Source organism: Arachis ipaensis, chromosome B8 (genome assembly GCF_059453495.1).
Source record: "Arachis ipaensis isolate K30076 ecotype BB chromosome B8, ASM5945349v1, whole genome shotgun sequence".
Taxonomy (NCBI): domain Eukaryota; kingdom Viridiplantae; phylum Streptophyta; class Magnoliopsida; order Fabales; family Fabaceae; genus Arachis; species Arachis ipaensis.
In genome coordinates, this window is record NC_142443.1 from 549,668 (window position 1) to 574,730 (window position 25,063).

The following is a 25,063-nucleotide window of genomic DNA, read 5'->3' on the forward strand; positions in this document are numbered from 1 at the left end:
TAAAAGTACACAACTGCATCAATTTACGAGAAAATAGTTAAATTCGTTTCTAAAGTCGTTCTTTTTCTAAATTGGTTATCAAATTTTTTTAATAAAATTCGTCTTTCAAAATTTTTAAGAGCTTGTTTAGGTGTATTAATATGTCAGAAAAAGATTCTTTTGTTGTGAAATAATATATATATAATAGAGATGTATAAATAGAAAATTTTAGTATTAAAATAATTAATTCAATAATAATTTATATATATATAATAATATTATATGTTATAATGTGTATATATATACAAAGATAGAAAGAAGTATTAAAAATAAAGAGAGAGATAATCACATTTGTTTATTGTTACAATCTCAATATAATAAAGATGATTAATATTGCTATTAATATTATATGTAAAGAGTAATAGAAAATAGAATTTAAAATACTTATAAAATAAAAGAAGAGAAAGAATTGTAGAAGAAATATAAAGAGAAGAGTATTTGATTGTAACATAAAGAGAGAAGTGATTTTATTATTATTTGCTTATGTTGCCGTGTAAAGCCTAAGATCATTCCTCTATTTATACAAATTCAAGGTTCACATTTTCAAAAGTTGGAAAGCATGCACCGCACATTCTTAAATGCATGTACTTTCCAAGAGTGCTTGCTGAGTAGACATAGAATGGATATGGACATCCATATCGTAACACTCCCCCTTGGATGTCCATTTAGAATTATTGCCTCGTTAAAACCTTACTAAAGGAAAACCCTGTGGGAAAAACCTTAGTGAAGGAAAAAGAGTACAATATCCTTTGTAATGGGGACTGCCTCATTAAAAACCTTGTCAAGAAAAACCCAATGGGAAAAAAACCTGACCAAGGGAAAAAGAGTACAGTCTCCCCCTCTTGTCGACATCAGTTAATGTCTCGAAATCGGCGCATCCCAATCTCATGTACCAATCTTTCAAAGGAGGATTTTGGAAGTGACTTTGTAAATAAATCTGCCAGATTGTCACTTGAACGGATCTGTTGGACATCAATTGTCCCTTGATTTTGAAGATCATGAGTGAAGAAGAATTTGGGAGAAATATGCTTTGTTCTATCACCTTTGATGTATCCACCCTTAAGTTGAGCAATGCATGCTGTATTATCTTCAAAAAGGACAGTTGGAGCTATCTTATGATCAATTAGTCCACATGATGACAGAATATATTGAATCAGACTCCTCAGCCAAAAACACTTGCGACTAGCTTCATGAATCGCCAGTATTTCAGCATGATTAGAGGAGGTTGCTGCTATCGTCTGTTTCGTGGACCTCCATGATATAGCCGTTCCACCATATGTAAACAGATATCCTGTTTGAGATCTCCCTTTATGTGGATCAGACAAGTATCCAGCATCTGCATAGCCAACTAGTTGTGACTTGGATCCATAGGGATAAAACAATCCCATATCAACCGTTTCATGAAGATATCGAAAAATTTGTTTGATTCCACTCCAATGTCTTCTGGTTGGAGAGGAACTATATCTTGCTAGTAAATTCACAGCAAATGATATATCGGGTCGCGTATTATTAGCAAGATACATTAGCGCTCCAATGGCACTAAGATATGGTACTTCAGGACCAAGGATATCTTCATTTTCTTCTTTAGGACGGAATTGATCCTTTTTCACATCCAAAGATCTTACGATCATTGGGGTACTTAATGGATGTGACTTATCCATATAAAATCTTTTCAAGATCTTTTCTGTGTATGTTGTTTGATGAATAAAGATCCCACCTTTTATATGCTCGATCTGCAGGCCGAGACAAAACTTAGTCTTTCCAAGATCTTTCATCTCAAACTCTTCTTTTAGAGTTTTTATAATTGTTGGAATCTCTTCAGGAGTCCCAATGATATTTAAATCATCAACGTACACAGCAATTATAATGAATCCAGATGCAGATTTCTTTATGAAAACACACGGGCAGATATCATCATTCTTGAATCCGTTTTTGGCCAGATACTCAGTAAGACGATTATACCACATTCGTCCAGATTGCTTTAGACCATATAAAGATCTTTGCAATTTGACTGAGTATAACCCTTGCGAATATTCATTGGATGGTTTGGATATCTTTAGTCCTTCAGGGACTTTCATATAGATATCCCGATCTAATGAGCCGTACAAATAGGCTGTTACCACATCCATTAAATGCATATGCAGTTTATGATATGCAGATAAACTGATCAAATAACGCAATGTTATCGCATCCACTACAGGGGAATACGTTTCTTCATAATCTATACCGGGCCTTTGTGAAAAACCTTGTGCCACAAGTCGGGCTTTATAGCGCACAACTTCATTTTTCTCATTTTGTTTTCTCACAAATACCCACTTATATCCAACAGGTTTTACATCTTCAGGTGTACGGACTACAGGTCCAAAGACTTCACGTTTTGCAAGTGAGTCTAATTCAGCCTTCATGGCTGCTTCTCATTTTGGCCAATCATTTCTTTGTCGACATTCTTCAACTGATCTTGGCTCAAGATCCTTACTTTCATGCATGATATCTAATGCCACATTATATGCAAATATTTCATTGACAATTGTCTTATTTCGGTCCCATTTATCTCCTGTAAAGACATAATTTATCGAGATCTCGTCATTTTCACAATGTTCAGGTACCTGAACGTCTTCTGGCGTTATATCAGAATTTTGGACAACTGCCGGTGTCTTTACTATGTCTTTTTCAACAGGAATATTATTTACCTCTTTTCTCTTTCAAGGATTTTTATCTTTGGAACCGACAGGCCTGCCACGCTTCTGGCGTGTATTTGCTTTCGTGGCTATTTGTCCTACTGGGTCATCAATTCGAATTGGGGCATTTTCCGCCCTGCCACGCTTCTGGCGTGAATTTGCTTCAGTGGCTACTTGTCCTATTGGGACGTCAATTCGAATTGAGGCATTTTCCGCTGGTATGTAAGATTTGGTTATTCTCTTTGTATCGGAAAATGCATCAGGCAATTCATTTGCTATTCTTTGCAAATGTATAATCTTTTGAACTTCCAGTTCACATTGCCCTGATCGAGGATCTAAATGCATCAACGATGATGCATTCCAATTAAGTTCCTTTTCAGGAAGCTTATTCTCTCCCCCTAATGTTGGAAATTTTGATTCGTCAAAATGACAATCCGCAAACCGGGCTTTAAACACATCGCCAGTTTGTATCTCAAGATACCTCACTATAGAGGGAGAATCATATCCAACATATATTCCCAATTTTCTTTGGGGTCCCATTTTGGTGCGATTAGGTGGTGCAATAGAAACATATATCGCACACCCAAATATTCTTAAATGGAAAACATTTGGCTGCTGGCCAAAAGCTAATTGCATAGGAGAGAATTGATGATAACTCGTTAACGAATAAGTGCTGCGGCATGTAAAATAGCATGCCCCAAACCGAGGTTGGAAGATTTGTTCTCATAAGCAAGGGTCTAGCAATTAATTGGAGGCGCTTAATAAGTGATTCTGCTAACCCATTTTGCGTGTGAACATAAGCTACTGGATGTTCAACACTTATTCCATTAGCCATACAATAAGCATCAAAAGCTTGGAAAGTAAATTCACCAGCATTATCAAGACGAATTGCTTTGATTGGATTTTCTGGAAATTGTGCTTTTAATCGAATAATTTGAGCCAATAATCTCGCAAACGCCAGGTTGCGAGAAGATAATAAGCACACATGTGACCATCTCGAAGATGCGTCTATCAGGACCATAAAATATCTAAAAGATCCACATGGTGGATGGATAGGTCCACATATATCACCTTGAATCCTTTCCAGGAATTCAGGAGACTCAAATCCAATCTTTACTGGTGACGGCCTTAAAATTAAATTTCCCTGAGAACATGCAGCACAACAAAATTCACTAGTTTTAAGAATCTTCTGGTTCTTTAGTGAATGTCCATGAGAGTTTTCAATAATTCTTCTCATCATGGTTGTTCCCGGATGACCCAATCGGTCGTGCCAAGTTATGAACTCATTTGGGCTAGTAAACTTCTGGTTTACAGTGGCATGTGATTCAATTGCACTAATCTTAGTATAATACAACCCAGATGAAAGTGAGGGTAATGTTTCTAATATAACTTTCTTATTTGAATCATGAGTTGTGATACATAAATACTCATGATTTCCCTCATTCATCGTCTCAACATGATATCCATTTCGGCGAATATCTTTGAAACTCAACAAGTTCCTCAGAGACTTGGTAGATAATAGTGCATTATTTATTATAAATTTTGTTCCTCCAGGAAACAAAATTATAGCTCTTCCGGAGCCTTCTATCACATTGCCTGAGTCAATAATAGTGTTAACATATTCCTCTTTTGGCACAAGATGGGTAAAATATATATCACTTTTGAGAATAGTGTGCGAACTTGCACTATCCGCAAGGCATACATCTTCATTACATATCCTTGCCATTCTTAAAAAACAAATAATAATAAAATGAGTAGTATGCACAGATAAATTGAATACTTGATCAGAATTATTTTTCTAAGAAATACTGTACATAAAATAATGTCATATACTAAAATTTTATTTTAAAATTTGACACATTTAATAATTTCAAAATTCATATTAATATTTCATTATTTATGTACATCACATTTGAAACTTAAATACATAGAAAATAAAACTTAACAATAAATTTTTTACATTATTTATTTACATAGATACTTCACAATTTCACATATTAAACTATTCCATCATTGATCAAATGGCCAATATTTCCTTCAGGGTCCTCAAAGAAATCAGATACATCATAATGAGTGGTGGAGTTCTCAGCATCATTTGAAACAAAATTTGTTTCCTTTCCTTTGTCGTTCTTTTTCAAAGATGCCTGGTAAAGATCGACTAGGTGCCTTGGGGTACGACAGGTACGTGACCAATGGCCCTTTCCACCACAGCGGAAACACTTCTCCTCGGTTGATTTATTCTGCCCGATATTCCTTTCTTTGTCCCACTTCTGGTGAGATCCTCTCTTTTGAACATAATTTTTTTCCTTCCATAATTTTTTTTGTTATTAAAAGCTTGCCATTTACCTCTTCTGGGGTAATGATTTGCCGCATTTACTTCAGGAAATGGGGCGGCGCCAGCTGGGCGCGCTTCATGATTTTTCAATAACAACTCATTGTTGCGTTCGGCAACAAGAAGGCAAGAAATTAACTCAGAATATTTCTTAAACCCTTTCTCTTGATACTGCTGCTGCAGGAGCACATTCGAGGCATGGAAGGTTGAGAAAGTTTTCTCTAACATATCATGATCAGTTATTTTTTCCCCACACAATTTCATTCGTGAGGTGATTCGAAACATTGCAAAATTATATTCATTTATAGATTTAAAATCTTGTAAACGCAAATGCGTCCATTCATATCGGGCCTGAGGAAGTATCACCGTTTTCTGATGATTATACATTTCTTCAAGGTCTTTCCAAAGATCTGCAGGATCTTTTAATGTAAGATATTCATTTTTCAATCCTTCGTCAAGATGACGACGGAGAAAAATCATGGCTTTGGCTTTATCCTTGTGGGATGCATTATTTTCAGCCTTAATGGTATCTCCAAGATCCATTGAATCAAGATGGATTTCAGCATCTAGTATCCATGATAAATAATTGTTTCCAGATATATCAAGAGCATTGAATTCAAGATGAGAGAGTTTCGACATAATGAAAATTTGTTACCTGAGTCTTCCTAAAGTTTGATCAGAGTCTCGTGCTGATAATGTGTTGTGAAATAAAAGATATATATATATAATAGAGATGTATAAATAGAAGACTCTAGTATTAAAATAATTAGCTCAATAATAATTTATATATATATAATAATATTATATGTTGTAATGTGTATATATATACAAAGATAGAAAGAAGTATTAAAAATAAAGAGAGAGAGAATCGCATTTGTTTATTGTTACAATCTCAATATAATAAAGATGATTAATATTGCTATAATATTATATGTAAAGAGTAATAGAAAATAGAATTTAAAATACTTATAAAATAAAAGAAGAGAAAGAATTGTAGAAGAAATATAAAGAGAAGAGTATTTGATTGTAACATAAAGAGAGAAGTGATTTTATTATTATTTGCTTATGTTGCCGTGTAAAGCCTAAGATCATTCCTCTATTTATACAAATTCAAGGTTCACATTTTCAAAGGTTGGAAAGCATGCACCGCACATTCTTAAATGCATGTACTTTCCAAGAGTGCTTGCTGAGTAGACATAGAATGGATATGGACATCCATATCGTAACATCTTTTTATTTTTTGGTGTATTTGTTATGAAACACGGACACTTTGTTGAGTTATCGTGTCGAGTGTGTCGGACATATTTCGGACACTATACTCATCAACACTCATCCGACACGCGTGTCTGTGTGTCTTAATAAAAAATAAACAAAATTTTCCGGACACGCCTAGACACACCTAAGTATCATTACGTGTCAGTGTGTCCAGTCTTATTCTTAACATATATTCTTAAAATAAATTTAGATATAGTATATATTATTATTTATTAAAACAAAATATTTTAAATACTTGATATAATTAAAATAAGACATTAAAAATAATTAAAAATTTTAATTTATATTTTGATATTAATAAAATATCAAATATCATTATAATTTATTTAAAAAATACTTTATATTTTATATGTATGCGTGTCCCTTGTCATGTAAGATTTTAAAATTATGTCTCTCATATCGTGTGTGTCCCATGTGCATGTCAGTATATCCGTATATCATAGTATATTTGAAAAAATTTAAATAATAAAAATAAAAACACTAAAAAAAATTAACTTAAAATTTGAAGAAAAATTTGATTAAAATATTTTTTTTGAGACCAATTTAAAAAATATGTGATATTTCAAGAAATAATTTGACCATTTATTCGTTTACTCATCTATTTATAGTTTTGAAAAAATAAAAAAGAAAAATCATATGCTGCCTTCCACTGTTCTCCATAGTTCCTTGGGGTTTGCATATCCTGCAGGGCCCGCCCATCTAAAAGGTGACACGTTCTGGAGCCCAAAAAGAAGTCCCTTAACCTAACACCCGTTTTTGTTAAGTAAGTGGGCTTTCAGCCCAAAATTACAGATAAAAAAAAAGAACGCCACCATAGTACGGTCCCTACAGGGTGATGGGGGCGGTGGTGCAGCGGTTGTGGTTGCTCCGTTCGCATAGAGCTCCCATATCACTACTACGGAGCTCAGATACGACGTCATTGGCGAGATGTTTCAGCTCCAAAGCAGGGCCAGGGTGGTTTCGCGGGCTCGAAGGGAACAAAAAGTCGAAACTGCCCTCCATAGTGAAAGCTGGAGAACCGGTTCTGCACGAGCGTGCCATGGAAGTGAATGTGAAGGAGATAAAGTCAGAAAGAGTGCAGAGTATTATCGATGACATGATCAAGGTCATGAGGAAAGCCCCTGGTGTTGGCCTCGCTGCTCCTCAGATTGGAATCCCCTTTAGGGTACCCCTAACTTTCTCTTTCTTCCATTTTCTATTAACAATCTCAATGCCAGTCTTAGTAATTTCATTTTAATTTTCGTTGATTCTGTGAAGATAATTGTTTTGGAAGATAAAGAAGAATATATTGGTCTTGACACTAAGGAAGAGGCTGAAGCTCAAGATAGAAGACCTTTTGATCTCTTGGTGTGAGCAAATTCACATTTTTTTCATTAAGCTCTCTTACTTCAATCATGCATTATTGTTATTATTATTATTATTTGTTCGTGACAGGTTATCTTGAATCCTAAGCTAAAGAACAAGACCAACAGGACAGCCCTTTTCTTTGAAGGCTGCTTGAGGTGTCTCCCAATAACTTGTTGTTATCCATTTTTATCTTTTACCATTGGACTATTACCATAGTTTTCATCTTTGCAGTGTTAATGGATTTCTAGGTGTTGTGGAGCGTTACCTCGATGTTGAGGTTTCCGGTTATGATCGTCATGGTGAGCCCATCAAAATAAATGCTACAGGTTGGCAGGCTCGGATTTTACAGCACGAGTGCGATCATCTGGATGGAACTCTCTATGTTGATAAGATGCTACCTAAAACTTTCAGAACTGCCGAAAACCTGGACTTGCCTCTTGCCTGTGCCTGCCCCAAACTTGGTTCCCGCTAACCTTGCGGAGGGCTCAAGTTGAATGGAGCTGCTGCCTCTGATGATCAGGCCGTCAACACAGGTTGGGTTTTATTGCAAGATTCATTGACTTACAAATATTGTATCAGTTTCAGAATAAGTTTTGTTTACATGTTGCAGTAATTTCTATTGCAATATGTTCATTGTTTTTATTTGATTCACTAGATATAAGTTTGTTATAGCTTACATTAGAAAAGTTTTGGGAAAACTCTGATGGTGTCTATCTTCTCTATAAGTTGTATTATTACAATGTATTTGGATTATGTACTATCACACTATGGAAGTTTTTTGACTTTTTTTCTTGGTGTTCTCCTTGTGATCCTACGGGATGAAGTACTGTTTAGCACTCCAATGCATGAAATTGATATAATTTTTTTAAAATTTTTTATTGTTAGTTAATGGGAAAAAAAAGGAAGGTTATTGCATATAAGGTTGAGTCCAAATCTGTGATCTAATAGTCACTATTTCTAGGGAATTCATGGACATAACAAACAGATTGTTGGAATTTACCAAAACGAAAAGAACAGACACTAAGGAGAATAATCATCGATGGAAATGTAACTTCTGTGGATTCTCTATAATATTCATCATTGTCTGCGAAATCGTGTACTCGAGTAAAGTTCAGATTGATTCAGCAGCAGGTTTTGATCCTAACGACACTCTCTGTTTAATGAAATTGTCATTGCTTAACAAACAGGAAGGAGGGTACACAAAACCCTGAGTAGAGCCATAAGCTTGCCAGCAGTAAGATGATGTGTTTCCTATGAAGGAGCATGATGCTGATACAATAGAAATATTTTCCAGATATAATCCTTCACATGGAGATGTATCACTGCAAGCAAACTTAATTGCTTCTTTGGTGGCTGAAGTTCCCTGAACATTAATGAAGGATATGCTCTCTACTTTGACGGCTGAAGTCTGCAGTCAGTACAAGAATTAAGCTATCAGTTCCAGTGATTATGATAAGATGATTATGCAGTTACTCTGCTCCCCAAATCATACCATATTTCAAAACCACATAAGGTTTTTACCAGAAAACAATCCACAATGGTGGCAAATGAATGAGAGTTAGAACCTTCAAGAATTACATACCTGATTCTTACATGGTTTTGGGGAATCACAGTAGTATTGGTCTATTATTATTGGGTTTGACACATTTTCCATAAGAATATTCTGAAACGTGATCTTCGACGCAAAACCTGCCCCACCCTAATAAAAATTGCAGGCAACAGATTTGTGTGAGTATGAAATGGGGGAAGTTATATATAACTTGGTGAAAAATGTGAGATGAAGAAAGTTACCTGCCATGTTTTGATTCTCACCCCATTGTCAGTGTTGGAAAGGTAAGCTCCATTAACGTATATATCTTGCGCCTTCTCCCATACATTTGATTTTCCCAAGCTTCCAATACTGAAAATAAAAACCAGTGTCAATTAACATTTGTTCTCTTCTTATTCTTAATGTGTTTGTGAACTGGAAATGAAAACTACTTTCACCTGATGCCATGGCCTGGACCACATGTAATGTTTCTGATCCACACCCGTGAAGAATTTCGGACTATTGAGATGCAGTCATCTCCTGAAACCAAACATTATGCAGGGAATTATTTTCTTTTGACAAATTACTAGAATGCATACTTTGTACTTTGTACCATTTTTCCTCAAAGTAACATGCATGACATTCCGCATGTCCCAAATTCCAATCATTGGTATGTGTATATTAATCTAAAACATGAACAACCACTATCTAATAATTGCACGATTACTATCAAAAGTTACATGTTAATATTACCCTAGAAAGAAATCATAATAACTTTTTCTTTTAGGCCAACACACCTGTTCTAATTAGGGTATCTCTGACCTCAACACCCTTACATACGCTAATGTGGACTCCATCGGTATTAGGGCTTGAAGGAGGTGCTAACACTCTAAGATGGGATGCAACAACCCGCATGCAACTAGTGAATGCCAAGTGCATTTGCTGGCTATTTAACAGGGTAAGGTTCTTCACTTTCAGGTTCTTGCATTTATGAAAAGTGAGGGCCTGCAGTGTAAATGTGGTTTCATTTAATACCAGGCACCGAATAATATGTTACTACCTCCATGTTAAATAACTGTCACTAACCGTTGGAGCAGGATGGCATGGCTGCAAAAAGGACACATTTTGAAGACACTTTCAGTTACCCAGATGATTAGACTTGAAGTAAACATGAATTTAAGGTTGTAAGGAGCTAGGCAATACAATTGTGGAGTTGGTCTTGCATGATCTGGCCCACCATTCATGTCCCATTCCATTGATGCTTCCACCACCTTCTACAGTAAGGTGATTCACCCCATGGAAGTAAAGCCACTTGCGCTGATTTAAGCCATTCCATACTGCAGGGTCTTTTGGAGCTACTATTGTACCTAAAATCTTTAAGAACATCAAGTAGATAAAAAGTTTTACATAAGTGTGTGTATAGTCAATGCAGATGCTAAGATTTACATGTGTATACGAGAGATTTGATTCTTTATTTGTGCATACCCTTAATGTGATCTTTGATTTACAATGCCCAGCAATGTCAACTGGATAGATAAGAAAAGTTTTCCCGTATGGAACATCAACATTCGCAAACCCAGGGAAAGAACAAGCAGTTTTCCAAGCTTCTAGGAATGACTGAAAACAAGGTAAAGTGATGGTTACCAAATATGGAATAGGGTTGAAAGGAAACAACTTTGAGATTACCTGGGTGTCATTATGAAGGCCATCCCCTTTAGCAGCAAAATCAACGACAGAAATGACCCGTCGAGATCTGGGTCGAGTTCGGGTTCTGGTTCTGGTAAAGGTGGAACGTGGCAGCTGGATAAGAGGGTCAAAGGCTTCTGCGCGTTCGGTGAGATATTGAGTGACAAGTATTGTTACCACATGAATGAAGATAACGATTGTTGTTTTTGAGGATGAACAATATCCCAGGTTCTTCATTCTCTGTCAGATTCAGGCCATTCTTGGTTTCCAATCATTCACTCAGAAATCAGAATCTAACACTACCGACATTTTGTCAATTGTTACACAAGAGTTTAGATGAGGCCCAAACCTGCTTTTAAGATCACACTACATAAAGTTAAGTATCACTTATTCACTTGGTCAATGATGGGAGTTGTTATTAAAAGGAAATCATTGATTAGTGTTGGTTAAATAAAACTAATTAATATTAATATAGTTCCTTTAGAAGACAAATGGAAATATAGGTGTTATATTTGGCTTGTGCCCAATACTCGTGAAAGACGAAAGTTCCTTACTATGTACTCTCACAATCTTCACTTATTATTTTTAGTCCATACATGATACAACTGATATAAGTCCTGCTACTCTTTTTTTGGTTCTCTTGAAATTTCCTTCTTGTTTTACTTGTGCTTCTCTCTCTCTCCTGCCTTGTATAAGATGCATGAAATATTGCCTACAAAATACAAATCCCTCACTTTTTCTTTTTTGATGAGTGGTTAGTTATGGATCTCTGAAGATGAGAGAAAAGCCAAATAAATCGGCAAAGCGGAGGTTTTGTGTAAACCGGCCGGTTCGAAGCTCCTTTTTGTTTTCCTTTTTCAAAACGACGTCGTTTTGGGTCTTAAAAAAAAAAAACACGAAACACTAGAATACCTCCCCAATCCCCATCCCCATTGACCCATTCCCCTCAACAGCACCCATTCCCCAGTAAGGCAGCAAGCTAGCAACACCTCCAGGCTCCAATCCCGCCGGCCGTCTCGTCGTCTTGATGCGGCTTCGACGACATCCGCTGCTCGCAGGTCGTCTTCTCCGTCGCGGTTCTTTGCTTTCCGGCACCTTGCTCCGCGTCGGCGGCGCTGTCGTCGCGTCCTCTCCGTCCACTGCCTCCTCTCTCGGACAGGTCGGTGGTCTCATCATTCCTCACTTCTCTAAGATCTGCATTATGCCATTATCTCTGTTTTTTAGTTATTCTGTTCTGTTTATGTTAAATGATTAATTATAACTGGTTGAATTTGTTGATTCTTGATTATGAATTTGTTGATTCTTGATTATGAATTTACTGAATTTGTTGAATTTTTTATTGAGCATCTGTTTAGTGTAGTGATAGTTTTTTTCTGTTGAACTACTATGGTGTTGCTTTTAAATGTATGTTGAATTGAATGGTTATTTTCAAGTTGAATGCAACCATTTTACTTGTAGTTAGGGCTTGTTATCCATTTTTCAATTTCTCATGGTTGTTTGTCTTAGTTAGGCACCAATCTTATTTATAATTTAAATCATTCGGCAAATTTAGGCTTGAAAACATGTTGGCAAAACTGGTTTTATGTCCAAAACAGGTTTTAGTGAATGCATATATGGTTGTTTTTGTCTTGCCTAACAGGAACCCTTTGAAGTTTGAATTGAACAGTTGAAAATAGGTTATACTCCCCAACATTGAACAATTTGTTTTATATTCTTTATCTATGTGAAATCGGTTTTATCGATTCAAACAGTAATTTATCGGTTGAACTAATAAATCAGTGAATCAGTATTTTGACCGGTTTGATCACTAATTCGGTTCTTACAACTATGCTTATAGATGAATCACACAGTAACGTGGAAATGAATCCAAAATAATTAGCTCGTGTTGGTTGTAACAGAATCTGGTTGAACAATAAATCAACCAGCTCCAAGAAGGGAGCTTGTCTTTCACAAATGATTGGCACCATAAAACTCAAAATCCAATGTCAAAGGCCATCCTTGCTCGAATCAAACCCCGTAACCTCTCCAAAGCCACCACCTTTACGCCGACCCGCTTCAGTCCCTGCATCCACAACCTCGTTATTGACGCTGTTCGAATACTGGCAACCCACGCCCAATGGCAGGACTCCCTTGAGTCTCGCTTTGCAGAATCCGAGGTTCTAGTTTCGGACGTTGCCCATTTCATTCTAGACCGAATACATGACCCCGAACTGGGTTTGAAGTTCTTCGACTGGGCTAACTCGAGACCCTTTTCTTGTTCCCTCGATGGCTTTGCTTATTCCTCTCTTCTTAAACTCCTGGCAAGATTCAGAGTGTTCTCTGAGATCGAGCTGGTTCTGGACAGCATGAAAGTTGGGAACTTGAAGCCTACCCATGAAGCTTTGAACTCTCTGATTCGAGCCTACGGAGATTCTGGGATGGTTGATGCTGCCCTACGGTTATTCTATACAGTGCGGGAAATGCATGGTTGTTTTCCCAGTGTTGTCGCTTCTAATTCGTTGCTGAATTGTTTGGTCAAAAGGGGGAACGTTGAGGTTGCAAGGAAGCTGTATGATGAAATGCTTGTGACAGATGGTGGCACTGGTAAGGTTGTGGATAACTATAGCACCGGGATAGTGGTTAAGGGTCTATGCGGCTTTGGGAAGGTTGAGGAAGGTAGAAGGTTGATTGTAGATAGATGGGGGAAGGGTTGTGTGCCCCATGTTGTGTTCTACAATATGATTATTGATGGGTATTGCAAGAAGGGTGATCTCCAAGCTGCAACTAGAGTGTTCAAGGAACTGAAATTGAAGGGATTTTTGCCAACGTTAGAAACTTATGGTGCTATGATTAACAGTTTATGCAAGGAAGGGGATTTTTTGACAATTGATCAACTTATGAAAGAAATGGCTGAGAGGGGATTGCGTGTGGATATTCAAGTGTATAATAATATTATTGATGCTCAATACAAGCACGGTCTGGTGGCAAAAGTATCTGAGACAATGAGAAGGATGGCTGAGATGGGCTGTAAGCCGGATATTACTACTTACAATATTATGCTTAACTTTTCGTGTAGGGTTGGAAGGATCAAAGAAGCTGATGAACTTTTAGAGAGGGCAATAGAAAGGGGATTAATGCCTAACAAGTTTAGTTATACGCCTCTTATGCATGCTTATTGCAGAAAAGGGGATTATGTTAAGGCATCAAATATGCTTTTTAAGATTGCCGAAACAGGAGAAAAACCAGACGTGGTTTCGTATGGGGCTTTTATCCATGGAGCCGTTGCTGCCGGGGAAATTGATGTTGCACTTATGGTACGGGTTAAAATGATGGAAAGGGGAGTAATTGCTGATGCCCAAATTTACAATGTCCTGATGAGTAGCCTCTGCAAGAAAGGGAATTTTCCTGCTGCCAAATTGCTACTTTCAGAAATGCTTGACCGAAATGTTCAACCAGATGCATATGTTTATGCCACCTTGGTAGATGGATTAATTAGGAATGGTGAACTTGATGAGGCAAGAAAGCTTTTTGAAGTCATAATTGCAAAGGGTATAGACCCCGGTATTGTTGGGTACAATGCCATGATTAAAGGTTTTTGTAAATTCGGAAAGATGGCAGATGCTCTGTCATGCTTGAATAGGATTAAAAATGCACGTCATGCTCCAGATGAATACACTTATTCCACATTTATAGATGGGTATGTGAAGCAGCATGACTTGCAAAGTGCACTCAAGATGTTTGGGCAGATGGTGAAACAGAACCTCAAGCCAAATGTGGTCACCTACACGTCCTTGATCAATGGATTCTGCAATATAGCAGATTTGGGCAGAGCTGAAAAAGTTTTCGCAGGGATGCAATCTTTCAATTTGCAGCCTAATGTTGTCACATACACTATACTTATAGGGGGATTCTGCAAGACCGCTAAACCTGAAAAGGCAGCAACATTTTTTGAACTTATGCTGACAAATAGTTGTCTCCCAAATGACACAACGTTCCATTATCTGATAAATGGTTTGACAAATAATACAAACGCACTGGTTCTTGTTGAGAAAAATGAGTCTGACAAAGATTGCAGAACCTTGCTATTGGATTTCTTTGCAGTGATGATATCGGATGGATGGAGCCCTGTGATTGCTGCTTATGATTCCATTATTATTTCTCTTTGTAAGCATGGAATGTTTGACACTGCTCAGTTGTTGCAAACAAAGATGCAGAGTAAGGGGTTTCCTATGGATCCTGTATGTTTCAGCGCTCTGCTACATGGGTTATGCCAGAAAGGTAAATCAAAAGAGTGGAGAAATACTATAACTTGCGACATAAGTAAGATTGACCTACAAACTGCTGTTAAGTATTCCCTGATATTAGACAAATACTTGGGTCAAGGTACGCATTCAGAGGCTTCAGTTATTTTGCAGACCTTGATTGATGACTCCAGGGCTTCTGAGCATCCTGTAGAACATGATCTAAAGGTTATAGTAAGATAGGGAACGAGGAAATGTAATATATAAATGTAATATACGGGGAGTTAGAATTTCAAAAAAGATGACCCTTCCATATTTTTTATCCGGATTCTGCCATGCTTGAGGACAGCATCCATGAAAGAAACGATGCAGGTTTTTCATTCTATAATTATTTTTATGAAGAGGGTGTTTAGTTCACTCCGTGATATGAATTGAAGCTTGGGATGTGGCTACCTGTAAAAGCAGAGTCTGCAATATATACTGGCACTTTATGATTGATCATAGGCATTGTTCTCTTAGTTAAAGCTTCAGGTACATTTGGCAGTTCACTAGTTAAATTTGAACGTTTCCTATAAATTGCACCTGGCTCTTTTCCATCTTAGATTGGCAGCTACTTGGTTAATAGTCAGTTGGTCACTCATGGATGGTGAATATCTCAAATACTTTAGAAAATAAATTTGAAATTTCTGATTTTTCATAGAAATGGTAATTTGGCAAGTACATTTGCCAATGGCCACTGAAACGTGCTGTGATGTTATGTGCACTATCAAGTTTATGTTTATTACATTGAATTCAACTGGATACCCTTAATGTGTATATGAGATACTTGATTCTTTATTTGTGCATACCGTTAATGTGATCTTTGATTTACAATGCCCAGCAATGTCAACTGGATAGATAAGAAAAGGTTTCCCGTATGGAACATCAACATTCGCAAACCCAGGGAAAGAACAAGCAGTTTTCCAAGCTTCTAGGAATGACTAAAAACAAGGTAAAGAGATGGTTACCAAATATGGAATAGGGTTGAAAGAAAACAACTTTGAGATTACCTGGGTGTCATTATGAAGGCCATCCCCTTTAGCAGCAAAATCAACGACAGAAATGACCCGTCGAGATCTGGGTCGAGTTCGGGTTCTGGTTCTGGTAAAGGTGGAACGTGGCAGCTGGATAAGAGGGTCAAAGGCTTCTGCGCGTTCGGTGAGATATTGAGTGACAAGTATTGTTACCACATGAATGAAGATAACGATTGTTGTTTTTGAGGATGAACAATATCCCAGGTTCTTCATTCTCTGTCAGATTCAGGCCATTCTTGGTTTCCAATCATTCACTCAGAAATCAGAATCTAAGACTACCGACATTTTGTTAATTGTTACACAAGAGTTTAGATGAGGCCCAAACCTGCTTTTTAAGATCACACTACATAATTCACTTGGGCAATGATTGGAGTTGTTATTAAAAGGAAATCATTGATTAGTGTTGGTTAAATAAAACTAATTAATACTAATATAGTTCCTTTAGAAGACAAATGGAAATATAGGTGTTATATTTGGCTTGTGCCCAATACTCGTGAAAGACGAAAGTTCCTTACTATGTACTCTCACAATCTTCACTTATTATTTTTAGTCCATACATGATACAAGTCCTGCTACTCTTTTTTTGGTTCTCTTGAAATTTCCTTCTTGTTTTACTTGTGCTTCTCTCCTGCCTTGTATAAGATGCATGAAATATTGCCTACAAATCCCTCACTTTTTTTTTTATGAGTGGTTATGGATCTCTGAAGAGGAGAAAAAGACCAAATAAATTTGGGTTGCATTTATTGGGCCTATTTGGGTTGAAGATCCGTTGTAACTCAGGTCTCCAAAAATCTAAAAGCATAAAAAGATTACATTGTTACCAAAAAAGGATTACATTTACTGTCTTTTTGGTGTAGTTGCGTTTCCACAAGGGAAATAGCCATGTGATTTAAACTAAAAAGCCAACATAAAAGCGTGGGTTATGTAACCCCACACCATTGTGTATGTTTGCTTATAGCTTATTGCTGATAAATGATAGTTATAATAGAAAAAATGGGTGGAACTATGAATGTCTTCAAACTTCCATCAACATTTTTTGTTTCTTTATACAATCTCTTTTTTGTTTCTTTCTTGATCCCATGAACATAATAATCTAATAAATAAATCTATCATTACTTTTGTTATATATATATATCTATATTATATAGAGAGAGACACTCAATATATATATATATAGTCACTCAACAATAATAATAACAATAATAATATTAATAATAAATTTATTAAAAATTATTTTATAAGAAATTTAAGGTTAAAATTATTTAATATTTTTGTATTTAATATAATCAAAAGATGTCTTATTTTAAAAAGTATATTTGTATTAAAAAAAATGTTTTAATTTGGATTTCAAAACATCATTATTCACTTTACCTGTTTTTTAACGAAAAGAGTTATTAATACTAGCGGCTCAACAGGCACTAACGTGCCTGTTCAGCCGCTTTTCTATTATTTTTAAGAAATTAATTTTATTTTTTTGTTAATATATTATTCACTCTTCAAATTTATTCGATAAGTATGTTTTTATTTTAATGTTGACGTGACTTTATTTATATCGTATTTTATTAAAATTAAAATTACTATAAACCAAAATATAATTCAAAAAATAATGATAATAACATTATTATGATTCAAAAAGAGTATATATAAACCAAAATACATGTTAGTTATTTACAAAAGATAATTTTTACTTAAATGTCATGAATATTTATATTTGTCTTCATCTTTTTTAAGTGGTAGGCCAAAATATGAATCTAAATACGAAGAGGTCTTTATTTTTTTATAAATAGTGAAAATATAGAATAAATGAGAATGCTTATTCTTTCTCTTATTATTATTCTCTGACCTGTCATTGTCTAGTAGCCATTATTATATTATTTTGTTCTTTCTCGTTTTTTTTCTTCTCCTTCCACCTTCTCTTCACTCTACCATAGTTAATTATCACCAAATATTTATATGTTACATCTTTTATATGTTAATAAAAAAACCAATGCCATATGGCAAACAAATGATATTATAGAAGTCAAAATAAATTATATTTTTGTAATATAATTCATTTATTTTTGTTTAATTTAAAAGTAAATATTCATGTACTTAAATTTTAAATATAATATTCTGTATAATTAATAATTTAAAAATTAAAAAAATAATATTATCCCATATGAAGTAAAAAGGTAAAAGAATGATGAAAATATTAGTTGGGTAAGTAAATTAAAGAGAAAAGAAATATAAGTGAAAGTTATATATGAATGTAGTAACTGGAGTCAAACTAAATAAAATTTGTAACTATAAATGTGATGGTGTTGAAGGTAAAAAAAAATAATGGCAGCAAGAGAAATATAACAAAGTGTATTAAGAGGTCAAAAAAGAAGCAGTAGAATGGATGAAATTATAAAAAAAATAAAAAAGATATATTTTTTATGATTACAAAAAAATTCTAATAGAATAATTAGAATGAGGCTAAACTGCTGGACAGACCATCAGAATACAGTACTCACAGATATACTCAAAACAACACTGTACAAACAAAGACTAACATAAAATTAAACAAAATATAATTTAAATGAATACCTCAAAATATAATAAGATCTATAAAAAAAACTATTTATCACTACTGGTTAAACACTTATTGGTTTTTAATTATTTTTTTATTTCATATATCGCCACAAAAAAATAAAAAAAAATAAAAAAGAGAGATTGTGGGAATAAAGAATTGAATAGAAGTTATGCCTGAGTTTTTCTAACTGTTAGTGAAATATGTTAGAAAAATAAGTAACTGTTAAATATTTTTGAATTATGTTAATAGGGTTAAAATAGGAAATAGAAAATTAGACACCAAATCCCATGTATTGCTATTATATATTGTCATAGATTTAACATGTCAAGAATTAAAGTTAACTTGAATCATCTAATTTGTTAAAAAAAAAATCACATCTTTTTATTTATTCTAAAAATTAAAAAATTAAAATTAAATTCAATAAATATATACCCAATACTCTTCGTTAGGAATAGTTATTTAAGTTCAAATCCATTCTCTCAAATTGTTGATACTATTCAAACTGAATATAGTTTAAAGTTTTATGACGACCTTGAATAACAGGCATAGAATTTCTCTTCCAATATTGAAAAGGTTTCGTATTCATAATTAGAAACAAAAAAAATTAAAACTTACAGAATCCAACAGATAGAAAAAGATAAAAAAAAGAATTATGTAAATATTGACACATTGAAAAACTATGTGTTAGATATAGTAAAAGATCTGAATTTGATAACTATACTTTGTAAATATGAGACTAATAAGATTACCTGAAAGATAAAAGAGTACTACCTGTACTTAGTAGAACTAAAAAGAGGACACCATGAATGGAAGTTGTGCGTAAAATAAAAAGGTAACCGCAATATAAATGAAAAAAAGTTAATGATAATTACATTTTACACCAATTTTTAAAATGCAGTTACGTCAATCACTGTAATCCATTCTCTCTAATTGTTGATACCATTCAAACTGAATATACTTTAAAGTGACGACCTTGAATAATAGGCATAGACTTTCTCTTCCAATATTGAAAAGAAGGTTTCGTATTTATAGTTAGAAAATTAAAACTTATATAATTCAAGAGATAGAAGGAGACAGAAAAAGAATTATGTAAATGTTGACACAATGAATAACTATGTCTTAGTTACCCCGTAAGAGATCTGACTTTAATAACTATAATTTATAAATATGAGACTAATAGGATTACTTGAAAGATAAAAGAGAATACTACTTGTTCCTAGTGGAACGAAGAAGTGGACACCGTGAGTGGGAGTTGTGCATAAAATAAAAAGGTAACCACAATATGAATAAAGAAGAGTGAATAATAATTACATTTTACACCAGTTTTTTAAAATACAGTTACGTCGATCACTCTTTATTAATAAGGTTAAAATGGGAATACGAAAATTGGACACCATTCTCTCGGTATTCTCTTTATATATTGTTATAGACTTTCTCTTCCAATATTGAGAAGAAGGTTTCGTATTCATAGTTAGAAAAAAAAATTAAAACTTATATAATCCAAGAGATAGAAGAAGACAAAAAAAAGAATTATGTAAATGTTGACACAATGAATAACTATGTCTTAGTTACCGTAAGAGATCTGACTTTAATAACTATAATTTATAAATATGAGACTAATAGGATTACTGAAAGATAAAAGAGAATACTACTTGTTCTTAGTGGAACGAAGAAGTGGACACCATGAGTGGGAGTTGTGCATAAAATAAAAAAGTAATCGCAATATGAACGAAGAAGAGTGAATAATAATTACATTTTACACCAGTTTTTTAAAATACAGTTACGTCAATCACTCTTTATTAATAAGGTTAAAATGGGAATACAAAAATTGGACACCATTCTCTCGGTATTCTCTTTATATATTGTTATAGATAAATATAGTTATAAAAATTTTATATTTGTATGATATTATATTAAAAAATTATTAAACTATTTAATAATAATTGAGATTATAATGATGTAAAGTACATTTAAGACAATATAATAATATCTATAATAATATTATTTAGGCCAATAATAAAAGATTTATTGAATCAAAATTTAAGGAAAAATAAATTATTATTAATTAAATAAATATAAATATAAATATATAGGATTTCTACTCATATTTGGACCGTTTGGTATATTACTTGAACCAGCTCTGGTGTTACTGTGAGTATCTGTATATGTAAAAAATTCATTATTAAGATGAAAATAATGTAATTTGATAATTTAAGGGTACACTCAAGAAATAAATTATACATAATTAGTACGTACTAAGAGTCCAATAACATAGATATATCGTAAAAAATAATTCATATTAAATGATAAACTAACAACATAAATTTATTAATGGAAAGTATAACTTAAAGTACCTGATACAGAGTATTGTTAAGGGGTATATTTGTGATATCTTGTAATGGTGTTGCCATGTTAGTTGGTCCATTTGATGTATCGATTTGTTTTTCTCGTCTAATACTTTCTTGGCACGTCTTCTGGCAAGGTGTTGCTGCCTCTGTTCTTCACTCATATTTTGTCTTCGTTGTCTGGCATAGTCTTGCCAAGTTCGTCGACCACTTCCACGTGAATCTTCCATTTATATATTGTCAACGGTAATTAATCAAAGAAACATATAAAAATAATTGTACACACTTTTATTTAATGAAGAAAAATAAATTACAGTAAGTTTTATATTATATTTAGGCGAAGTGAAAAGAATGCAGAAATAAAGGAAATTTTTTCTATTATGGAGTAACCAGTGAAGTGAGAGAGAATAAGAGGAGAATTTAGTATCCTACAAGTTGCACTTGGCTCTTTTTCATCTTAGATTGGCAGCTACTTGGTTAATGGTCAGTTGGTCACTCATGGACGGTGAATATCTCAAATACTTTAGAAAATAAATTTGAAATTTCTGATTTTTCGTATAAATGGTAATTTGGCAACACTGAAACGTGCCGTGATATCATGTGCACTATCAAGCTTCTAGGAATGACTGAAAACAATGTAAAGAGATGGTTACCAAAAATGGAATAGGGTTGAAAGAAAACAACTTTGAGATTACCTGGGTGTCATTATGAAGGCCATCCCCTTTAGCAGCAAAATCAACGACAGAAATGACCCGTCGAGATCTGGGTCGAGTTCGGGTTCTGGTTCTGGTAAAGGTGGAACGTGGCAGCTGGATAAGAGGGTCAAAGGCTTCTGCGCGTTCGGTGAGATATTGAGTGACAAGTATTGTTACCACATGAATGAAGATAACGATTGTTGTTTTTGAGGATGAACAATATCCCAGGTTCTTCATTCTCTGTCAGATTCAGGCCATTCTTGGTTTCCAATCATTCACTCAGAAATCAGAATCTAAGACTACCGACATTTTGTTAATTGTTACACAAGAGTTTAGATGAGGCCCAAACCTGCTTTTTAAGATCACACTACATAATTCACTTGGGCAATGATTGGAGTTGTTATTAAAAGGAAATCATTGATTAGTGTTGGTTAAATAAAACTAATTAATACTAATATAGTTCCTTTAGAAGACAAATGGAAATATAGGTGTTATATTTGGCTTGTGCCCAATACTCGTGAAAGACGAAAGTTCCTTACTATGTACTCTCACAATCTTCACTTATTATTTTTAGTCCATACATGATACAAGTCCTGCTACTCTTTTTTTGGTTCTCTTGAAATTTCCTCCTTGTTTTACTTGTGCTTCTCTCTCTCTCCTGCCTTGTATAAGATGCATGAAATATTGCCTACAAATCCCTCACTTTTTTTTTGGTTATGGATCTCTGAAGAGGAGAGGAAGACCAAATAAATTTGGGTTGCATTTATTGGGCCTATTTAGGTTGAAGATCCGTTGTAATTCAGGTCTCCAAAAATCTAATAGCATAAAATGATTACATTGTTACTAAAAAAGGATTACATTTACGCTCTTTTTGGTGTAGTTGCGTTTCCACAAGGGAAATAGCCATAGGTGAGAGTTTGGGATCATCATGTGATTGAAAAACTAAAAGGCCAACATAGAAGCGTGGGTTATGTACCCCCACCATTGTGTATGTTTGCTTATTGCCGATAAATGATAATTATAATAGAAAAAAATTGGTGTAAATATAATTATTTCTCATAAACATTCAAAACCCAATATATAGTAATCATCTCTATATATAGATTTTCATTATACAAACATCCAAATGATATTATTCCTGAAGAACCCAACAAGTGTATACACATAGATACATTCATACATATATAAACTTATCTATCCAATAATAAGCCGACCAAAATAATTAAAAATAAAGCATGTCTGCAAGAAGCATAATGAAATCAAAGTACTATTAATATTTTGAATAGAAAAATAAAACTTATTGAAAACTGTAAAGGCAAAAGAGCAACGCAAAACTCATCATTACTCTACCCTACAAACCTAAACACATCTAAATTAAAGAGAATTCACTAATAAACCCCTTAATTTGCGTTCACCGGAATATGCTCTCTTCGGCCACCGGAAAAGGCACCTAGCACAACAACAACAACAACAGCAGCAACATCGATAAAAACAAAGAAACTACCTCGATCGATGATGCTTGGTTTTGGCGGGTACTTGGCCTCTCCGATGAGACTTGTCTGCTTTTCCAAAAGCAGCACAGAAGCCACACGCGGAGAGCTTAGGGGACGGTGGCTCGATTGCCGGCGAGACTTTTCCGGTGCGGTATCCTCGAGCTCCTCCGCCGTTAGAACGGCTTCTCTGGACGGTGTTGATTTGTGGTAGTGGCGGTGCAGCAGCTGAAGAAGCATCCTGATGAAGAAGGTCTTTATTATCTTGCTGGTTGTTATTGGCACCGCCGGCACCGGCAGCGGCGGCAGCAGCAGCAGCAGCTTCAGCTTTGTTGATTTCTTCAGACAAGAACTTGTCGTCCCAAACAAAACCAGATGAGCCTTGTCTTCTGAAGGACACTGCAGATCTTTGTAGACCAAGACCAGCCATGGTTAATTTCTATTAATTGGGAAAAGAAAAAGAGCAGAGGGCAGTCTCTGTTGAAGAAACTAGAGAGAAGTGGTTAAAGCTTTTATGCAAGAAAAAGTCATACCATTAAAGCTACGTATATTACTACTCTATCTCTACCTAGTCAATATATTGTGGAATCTTGTAACGCTTTCATTTGCTTCTTGGCTCTTTTTTTTTTTTTTTATATGAGAAGTATGTGTGTGTTGTGCATTATTGTGAAAAATGTGGGTGTTAGACATGGATGTGGGAACAGCTTTTTTTGAAATAGGGATGAAAAAATCGGACCATCTAATTTCTTTGTAAAAAAAATTAAGCTTACTAATCGGACCCTCCGATTTATGTACTCAAAAATCGGATAGTCCAATTTTTGCTTCTGACACCACACTTGCGTAAAACACCTATACAGTCTATATTTATGTTCTACACCATTTCTCTTCTCACATCTAAATTAAAAAGTGTTGTTTCTTCCTTTAAATTAAATACTTATTTAAAGAACATCTATATTGTATTGTATTTTTTAATTATAATTATTTGAATAATATATCTTGTACTTAGAAGAGAAATGTCCATGGGACTTAAAATATATAAATATATAAAGATAAGATGTTAATGTATGGTTAGCATTCAAATTGAGCTTTTGGCTTCCAGGACCACCCAACCCGCGTTTGTTTCATTCACACACATTTCGCAGCCATCCTCAATAACTCAAAAAATGAAAATATATTTAAATATCGTAATATCTAATAGTCTCTATTTTTTTTAATTTGTTTATTGGATATAGCACATCACCTTGCCAAACAGCGAAATTGCGTGCATAATCTTAATTACTTGGGAATTTAAGTAACATATCTCATCTGATCCAACGTGATGTGAATAATTATTAAATTGGGTTAAACTTTAATTTACTGATGGCCTGGGATGATGAATCAAATAACGGTACTAGCTTAGTAGTGAACAATGATTTACCCAAAATGGACAGGAGGATCTGATCTGATCTGAAGATTCATGAGTGGAGGGTACTTAGAATAAGATTCATGGATATGAATGTCTGCAAATGATGGATACACCTCGATTTGCAAGTCAGTGCACTTAAAAATGCTACTAGGTAGCTTGGACCCCGTGTCAGTGTGTTAAAACAAGACAAAAAGTAAAGGTGGTGGTGGTGGTGAATATATGAGATCCCAATTGATTATATATGCTGACTTTTTGTGGCTACTGGCCAGCTGATGACTGTGACCTACAAAGGTTAGGTCCACCAAGTGAATATGTACTCTATCGCCCCAAATCAATTCATCAATTAAACATCCAAAATGTATTTGTTTTCTTGTCTTCTCACTTCTCACCAAGTTT

At 34.6% G+C, this 25,063-nt stretch overlaps 4 protein-coding genes across 10 annotated transcripts; 2 read left to right on the forward strand and 2 right to left on the reverse strand.

Annotated features, from left to right (window-relative positions):
• Positions 1-7,032: 7,032 nt before the first annotated feature.
• On the forward strand, positions 7,033-10,709 carry LOC107618575 (peptide deformylase 1A, chloroplastic). Of its 4 annotated transcripts, none has more exons than XR_015896391.1 (7): positions 7,127-7,489; positions 7,582-7,671; positions 7,759-7,826; positions 7,903-8,204; positions 8,633-9,504; positions 10,066-10,157; positions 10,297-10,709. XR_015896391.1 is itself a non-coding variant. In XM_016320682.3 (4 exons), exons 1-4 carry the CDS (start codon positions 7,160-7,162, stop codon positions 8,141-8,143), a joined length of 729 nt encoding a protein of 242 aa, XP_016176168.1. In that variant the 5' UTR covers positions 7,033-7,159; the 3' UTR covers positions 8,144-8,464. The 4 variants fall into 4 exon arrangements, 1 of the variants encoding a protein (XP_016176168.1); XR_015896393.1 differs by having other exon boundaries at positions 8,859-9,504; XR_001615298.3 differs by lacking the exons at positions 10,066-10,157; positions 10,297-10,709 and having other exon boundaries at positions 8,633-8,718; positions 8,859-8,875.
• On the reverse strand, positions 8,607-16,526 carry LOC107618574 (Pectin lyase-like superfamily protein). 2 transcript variants are annotated; one of them, XM_088496819.1, is made up of 9 exons: positions 16,155-16,526; positions 10,685-10,816; positions 10,403-10,573; positions 10,286-10,306; positions 9,997-10,204; positions 9,658-9,739; positions 9,463-9,571; positions 9,254-9,370; positions 8,607-9,079 (listed from the first exon to the last, which is right to left on the reverse strand). In XM_088496819.1, the coding sequence occupies exons 1-9, from the start codon at positions 16,389-16,391 to the stop codon at positions 8,783-8,785; spliced, it is 1,374 nt and encodes a 457-aa protein (XP_088352945.1). In that variant the 5' UTR covers positions 16,392-16,526; the 3' UTR covers positions 8,607-8,782. The 2 variants fall into 2 exon arrangements, with proteins under 2 accessions (XP_088352945.1, XP_016176166.1); XM_016320680.3 differs by lacking the exon at positions 16,155-16,526 and adding an exon at positions 10,886-11,229.
• LOC107614612 (uncharacterized) lies at positions 11,379-16,768 on the forward strand. Of its 3 annotated transcripts, XR_015896390.1 has the most exons (3): positions 11,379-12,044; positions 12,784-15,636; positions 15,986-16,768. XR_015896390.1 is itself a non-coding variant. In XM_088496817.1 (2 exons), the coding sequence occupies exon 2, from the start codon at positions 12,868-12,870 to the stop codon at positions 15,346-15,348; it is 2,481 nt and encodes an 826-aa protein (XP_088352943.1). In that variant the 5' UTR covers positions 11,379-12,044; positions 12,784-12,867; the 3' UTR covers positions 15,349-15,950. The 3 variants fall into 3 exon arrangements, 2 of the variants coding, with proteins under 2 accessions (XP_088352943.1, XP_088352944.1); XM_088496817.1 differs by lacking the exon at positions 15,986-16,768 and having other exon boundaries at positions 12,784-15,950; XM_088496818.1 differs by lacking the exon at positions 15,986-16,768 and having other exon boundaries at positions 11,820-12,044; positions 12,723-15,950.
• A 6,108-nt stretch (positions 16,769-22,876) lies between these two features.
• Positions 22,877-23,860, reverse strand: LOC107612558 (MAPK kinase substrate protein At1g80180). Its single transcript, XM_016314240.3, has one exon. It carries the CDS (start codon positions 23,690-23,692, stop codon positions 23,273-23,275), a length of 420 nt encoding a protein of 139 aa, XP_016169726.3. The 5' UTR covers positions 23,693-23,860; the 3' UTR covers positions 22,877-23,272.
• Positions 23,861-25,063: the final 1,203 nt, after the last annotated feature.